The 6,860-nt window shown below is 37.9% G+C and overlaps 1 protein-coding gene across 4 annotated transcripts in view; it reads right to left on the bottom strand.

Moving 5' to 3' along the window:
- Positions 1–1,082: 1,082 nt before the first annotated feature.
- Positions 1,083–6,860, bottom strand: part of rtn4b (reticulon 4b) — a 69,961-nt gene continuing 64,183 nt past the window's right edge. For all 4 annotated transcript variants that reach the window (XM_051651128.1, XM_051651129.1, XM_051651130.1 and 1 more), the window contains 5 exons: positions 6,225–6,363; positions 2,191–2,260; positions 2,041–2,087; positions 1,803–1,861; positions 1,083–1,688 (listed from right to left, as the gene is read on the bottom strand). In XM_051651128.1, the coding sequence (XP_051507088.1) occupies positions 1,649–1,688; positions 1,803–1,861; positions 2,041–2,087; positions 2,191–2,260; positions 6,225–6,363 (355 nt within the window). In that variant the 3' untranslated portion in view covers positions 1,083–1,648. The remainder of the gene's footprint in view (positions 1,689–1,802; positions 1,862–2,040; positions 2,088–2,190; positions 2,261–6,224; positions 6,364–6,860) is intronic.

The following is a 6,860-nucleotide window of genomic DNA, read 5'->3' as shown; positions in this document are numbered from 1 at the left end:
GTCTGTATGACATTCTGATCCAAAGATATCCCACTGAGCCAATTTGAATAGAAGTAAATGGGGTTTTGTTGCTAGGGTGCTCTAAATGGCTGCTAGGGCGTGGCTAAGTAGTTTCAAAGTGGATACATGAAGACCGATTGCTCACCCAATTCAAACAAGCCAACTCTCCTGCCTCTAGGTCATTCTGATCCAAAGATACTGTATCCCTCTCAGCCATTTTTAATGCAAGTCAATAGGGCTGGTTGCTAGGGTGCTCTAAATGGTTACTAGGGTGTGACTAGCCAGTCACCAGAGTGATTCTTATTGGCTGCTTACTAACCTGACTCAAAAGAGCCAATCTGCAATTCTCTATGACATTCTGTTCTGTGTGAAGATATCCTTCCAAGCCAAGTCTATGGAAGTATTATTATTACTACTACTAATAATAATATTAAGTTTAAATAGTAGATCAGTAGGTTGGCTCTTTCAAGCCAACCTAATAAGTAAATGTCTTAATATCAGATGAATGTCTGATATTGGCATAGCTACAATTATGTAACATGCACCGTTTATGATGAAAAACAGGTACTTTATGTAGAGTGAGTTTCTTGATCAGCCAGACCAGAGTAAAGCCGCCACTGTCGTATTTCTCTCACTAGTGGCAGTCGTGATGAATTGCCATTTTGCTCGCAATGGATTTTATTTATTGAGGGAGAAGCTACCAGAAGTTGACCTCAGAATGTGATTTTGAAGAGCAGATTTATTAATTCAATAAAATTCAGGATTAATATTCACTCAGTATTTATTATTAACAGTATTATTTATAATTATTACTGTTTTTATATTTAATATCTAATTCAGCAAATATGAATCAGAAATTCATTATGCAGTAAGAAATACTGAGTGAATATTAATCCTGAATTTTATTAATTAATCTGCTCTACAAAATCACAAACAACAATAATGTCAAACCAACATGATGATAATCTGCTGAGCAGTACATCATGTGAGATCGAGGAACATCTAATGTAGCTTTCATCTGAAGGTTTCAATATATTGTATTCATCGCCATTGCTGAATGATGGACATGCAACATCTGAAAGTATAATTCATCGAGAAGCTTTATTGGTACTCGTTTACATGTCACAATGCATTCCACAGAGTTCAGAAGAACCGTATGAGCATCATTCACAATTACTCATAACAAACACTGATCTGTTCTCCTGTGATGATCATTTGGGTCCACGGATAAATACATTTAAATAGAATAACTTCTTCTAAGTTAAGCTGCGTGTAAACGTGTTCATCCAGAAATGTTCCTGCAGTGAGGTGAAATGAACTCTTCATATCTACTCTTGTCTAGTACAGATGATAGAGTATGAAGGAAACTCTACAGTCAATCGTATGAACAGTAAAATCATATGAACTAAAATACCACAAATAGCCAATTAAAAAATGTAGACATATTCATAGTGTATTTCATTTTCTGAAGTAAAGAGAAACCAGGTGAGACATTTCTTTATTGACTGCGTGAGGTCAGATATGTGTTTCACGATCAGTATCGACCAGCACTACTTCAAAATAATGCGGTCATAAGAACAAGCTGAAGAATGAAGAAATAAACGGAGCAGAAGAACATGACGGCAAACTCTTCGCAGCTCTTCTGCCATCACTCAGACTTCTTCATCCCAGGAACTGTAGCTTGAATCCTGAGGAAATAAAGACGAACACAGCCGGACTGTCACAACACAAACAACACTTCTACATGACAGGAGAAACTTCCTCCATCAGCAGAAAACTAGACCAAATAGAGTTGAACTTACTTCCTCAAGACATCCTTCAGCTGCTTCTTCACCATGGACAGGTACTGATCAATCTGTGTCTGCAAGAGACAACCCAACATTACACACATCGTCCTTTAACAAACGCAACCATACGACAAAATGACACATGACTTCTGAGGTTTTGCATGTGCAATTCACATGGAAATATTTGTCTGTTTAAGAGCAGAAATTCAGATGTGACAATTCACATTTCTACACACAGTTCATATGAGCATACCTGATGTTTCTCATATATTATTGGGCAGCTGAAGGCTCCAAGCAGACCTGCAACATGAGAAGATATTCAAGCTTTAAAAATGATAGCACAGCCACAATGACGTTCATAATACAGTCAATGAACTGAAGTGAGTCAACTCAATGATCTTACCGAGAATGAGAAGAGTGAGTCCGTTAAACAAGGCACCAACATACGTGAGGATCCACAAGAGCACCGCAAGCTAGAGGAGAAACACATGAACATCATCAACGTACCCAGAATCTTCCTTTAATAACTGTATTCAGCTATGATAAATGTGAGCCCATGTGCTGTAGCAATAAACACTGTGAATTCTGAATAAAAAACCTCTTTTAAATGACTGAATTCTATGGTGTCAGATGGGTTTTCTCTAAGACTGTAAAAACAAATAGCTAAAATCGCTAAAAAAGGAAACTGACAACTAATGACATTATCAAATAGTCGCACTGCCATGCAAGGGATTGTGAAAGAACGTAGATTTCGTTTGAATTTCTCTTGATTTTGACCAATAAAAACAACAGAGCGTAATTAACACTGGTCTAATTCATCATATGTTGCTACATTACTTTAAATACTTATAATAATACTTTACAGACTCTTCATATCAAATCAGGTAGATATCAATGGACGAATCACAAACCTCCACTGCTTATTCATCATTAGGATTCAGATCGCCGACGACGATTTGATCTGTGACGTGACTCAAGTTTACTGCATTTATCGTTTTTAAAGAGGAATGGCGATAAACACTGATCTACTCGTATATCTGCGCTGTTTAACTCGGTGAAATCACTTCTTTGTAGTGGAAGTGCTTGTGCAGTCAAGCTCACGTGGCCGTGTCAGAAGTCAACATTGCCATAATTATAATCAACTAGAACTTTGTCACCGACATGTCGCTCAATATTTCCTATTAACAACATCTCATGAAATAAAAGTATTGTGAAGTATGAAGTCCATTCAGGCTTAAATGTAAACATTTTAATGGACACACATGTATTACTTCTGTAGTGATTTTCAGTGTCATCAGTTTGAACTTGAAGCCTCATCCGGGAGGTGCACATTAGTTTAATGAATTAACTGATGTAAATCGGGATCGCATCAGGAGGAACTGACTCTTCTAAAACACCTCCATTAATTATTGAATCGTCTTCAGCACACTGACTATTTGAGCTGCTGAAAACTGTATTCATAACGTTCAACCATGCACAAATATTAGGATGTTATGGACGGTGAAAATCTGTTTATAATTTCACGGAGGAGTTTTATATGCAGCTAAACTTCATGTGGCCACTAGGTAACTTATTCACTTGATACTTCATTTATATCTCAATATAATTATTCTCCATGTTTCCTGCAGTCCAACAGTAGCTCAGACAAATGTTCAGTTGTTGGTTTTTGGAGATTCTGAATGATGACTGGACAAAACAGACATGACCGGCACCACAGCTCAAGTGAAGATTAAGTGTTTTTCCACACAATGGCACAAATTTGACTTGCCGATTATTTCCCTTGATACTGTATAATTCATATCATTTACTAGGGGTGGGAGATATACCAGTAGACATGATGAACCGGTAGAAATTTGACAACCGGTATACATTTTGGATTATCATCTGTAATGCGGTTACACAAAATCGCCACCGTGTGGCAAGAAATGTGCACTTCATTCTATCACGTAATGTACACAGTACACGTTCTGTCGGAGGAATGGAGGAAGGCGGATCAGCTTCACGTGAGACTGAGAGAATTCAATGACATTCTTCTCGCAATCAGCTTCATGTGATTGTCGTGTGCACTTTCTCTTAAGAATGAAAGTGCATGCGAGTGTTTGTGCTCCACAGACAGGGGAATGCAGAGCGTGTGATCACTTGCATTACTCAATCCAGTTTCTCTATCGTGGCACAAACTTCAAAACTTGTGTGACCCATTTGAATTCTATGGAGTTTTGAGTTTTAATTACCTTTAATTAAGTGCTATGGAGGAAGTCAAACGGCGAGAGAGCCTGACACTCTAACCAACACTGATGAGGAAAACAGCTAAAACAATGTGTCATGCGCCAACAATTATGTCATCTGTCATGCAGATTTTTCAAACTACACCTCATCATCCTTAATAAAATTCAGTTTGAATTATGTTAGGTATTAGAAAACAAACCAGCTTTGGATTCAGGTAAAGAGCTGTTCATTTTGTAGTCCACAAACCTGGAAGTCTTATTCTCCATGGGTTCCCTCTGGATTTTCCTGTGCGGTTTTTCAACTTAAAATAAGATAAAATAAGATCTTTGGTAAACATTACTTGACGATATGTGGACGTTTTTTTCTACAACATCTATTACACTTTCACACCTCAAGCGTGAATTTTGAAGCCATATTGAATTGCATACTTTTTTTAACAATCATACGGAGGCTTCAAAATTCACATTTGAGGTATGAAAGTGTGTAATAGATGTTGTGGAACAAAACGTCCACATATCGAAAACCCCATTATAGGGGGGCCTGGGTATCTCAGCGAGTACTGATGCTGACTGTCACACCTGGAGTTGTGAGTTCGAATCCAGGGCGTGCTGAGTGACTCCAGTCAGGTCTCCTAAGCAACCAAATTGGCCCGGTTGCTAGGGAGGGTAGAGTCACATGGGGTAACCTCCTCGTGGTCACTATAATGTGGTTCTCGCTCTCGGTGGGGCGCTTGGTGTGTTGTGCGTGGATGCCGTGGAGAATGGTGTGAAGCCTCCACACGCGCTATGTCTCCAGGGTAACGCGCTCAACAAGCCACGTGATAAGATGTGCGGATTGACGGTCTCAGACATGGAGGCAACTGAGATACGTCCTCCACCACCACGAGGACTTAGAGAGCATTCCAAATTGGGGAGCAAAGGGGAAGAAAAAAATAACCTTTATAAAGCCCTATAGGAAAATCCAGAGGGAACCCATGGAGAACAAGGCTTCTGAGTTTGCCTACAAATTGACGTCACGGCTGAACAGCTCTATTCAAATATTATCTACAGAGATGACTTAAACCATTAAGAGCCTATTTAAGTGTATATTTTTGTACTTATGGATTATTTCCTTTGTTTTCAGATGTCGAGTTTCTTGAGGAAAATTTTATAATAATAATACTAGTCAACAACTATTGTGGTACTAATATACTGTGCTGTGGTACAACTATTATAGCATTTTCTTTTTTTTTTTTTATGTTTGTCCAGTTCCAAATAAAGAGAAAATGATATAAGAGGAAGTAGTTTTCATTTATAAAGTATTCAATTCAATTACTGGATTTTTCAAAAATAGGCATTACAATATGTTTATTTAATATATAGTTTTTTTTTTCAAATGTAACGATATATTGACATATCATTATCGTAATATAAAATTAGTGATATTGTGATAAGATTTTGGTCATATCATCCACCCCTACAATTTACGCTGAGAAGTGTTCATGTGAGATATAAAACATCTCACTCTTTACCACTCTTACTGCCATCATTTTCACACATTTCCTGTCCCTTGTGTGTTTGTTCATTTTATATTCAGCAGACATTAAGACTGTGGTACTCTCAACTCAATTTAACACATTTTACCATGTTTAGAATACATTTAGCAAAAGTCTGTAGATTTTACAACAAGATCATTACAAAAAAATGCCAAAAGGTCTGATCTAAACACTCTCTGATTGGTCACAGTGCTCAACTCATATTGTAACTAAAAATGCAGACACGAGTGGAGTATACCGAAGGGAAATCTGTAATTGACATTTCCATGATTCGTTAATCACGGCAGTTGTTTCTGTAATCTGGGTTATTTTTGGATTCATTGTGCTGCTGTAGGTGGACATGAGACCAGTCCATTATGAAAAGATGTAGTTTATCTGTTAAATACAGGTTTTGTTTTATTATCATTTAAAGAGTTCTGTTGCTTCCCAACCGTGGACAATCATTCAGTGTGAAAAGCATCTGCTAACATTTGACCTTTTGGAGTAGAATCCATTCATGCTTTGTCAGTTCTGCTCATGGTTATTTGATTTGTTTGAAATGTGAGTGATGTAAGATGTATTTATCCTGACTGCCCTGATGTAACTGAAGACTGAAGTTTAACATTCTGTGCTGAATCAACACAACAGTATCAGGAAAGAGTTTCTCATGTGCTGTACATGTGGAGAAGGATTCTGACCTTCAGAGAGTCCACCAGATCCTCCACCAGGAACAGACGGCGCAGCTCCTTCATTGCATTGTTGATTCGACTCAGAGTCATGTCACTGTACTTCTGCACCAGATCGTCTGACAGAGACACATCCTGCTCCAGGTACTGTCTGTACAATGACAAAAACACATCATTCATCACACCAGTCTGACAGGTGCAGTGAGAGCTGTTTATTTGACACTGTAACATGCTGGAAAATGTTAATTAACAGTTAAATCAAGACAATATCAAAATATAAGTACACAAATGGACTGGTACACATCTTACTGGAAAATCAAACAAATATGATGGATAAAAAAAAATACACCACAATGACATTTTATAACTTGCTCCGTCAAAGTGACGGATTCTAATTATTTTGACCGTGACCTCTCACTATGCTTTGCAGTAAAAACGTTTTCAAAATAAATAAAACACAGCACTCTTGGCGATGGCCTCAACTGTATCTTTGGAGGGCAGGCTTTAGGAAGGAGGGGGCGTGTCTAATTCTGTGGTTAAATGCTGACAGAAGTTCCAGATCGGCTAATGTGGGGTTTGGACATTATGAGTCCCTTTATTATTTGTAAAAGTAAAGAATTGTAGATCCATCACTACAACAGATTGTTT

The sequence above is a fragment of the Myxocyprinus asiaticus genome, chromosome 23 (assembly GCF_019703515.2).
Source record: "Myxocyprinus asiaticus isolate MX2 ecotype Aquarium Trade chromosome 23, UBuf_Myxa_2, whole genome shotgun sequence".
Classification (NCBI taxonomy): domain Eukaryota; kingdom Metazoa; phylum Chordata; class Actinopteri; order Cypriniformes; family Catostomidae; genus Myxocyprinus; species Myxocyprinus asiaticus.
The sequence above is the reverse complement of the archived record's forward strand: the minus strand, read 5'-3'. Positions and strand labels throughout refer to the sequence as shown.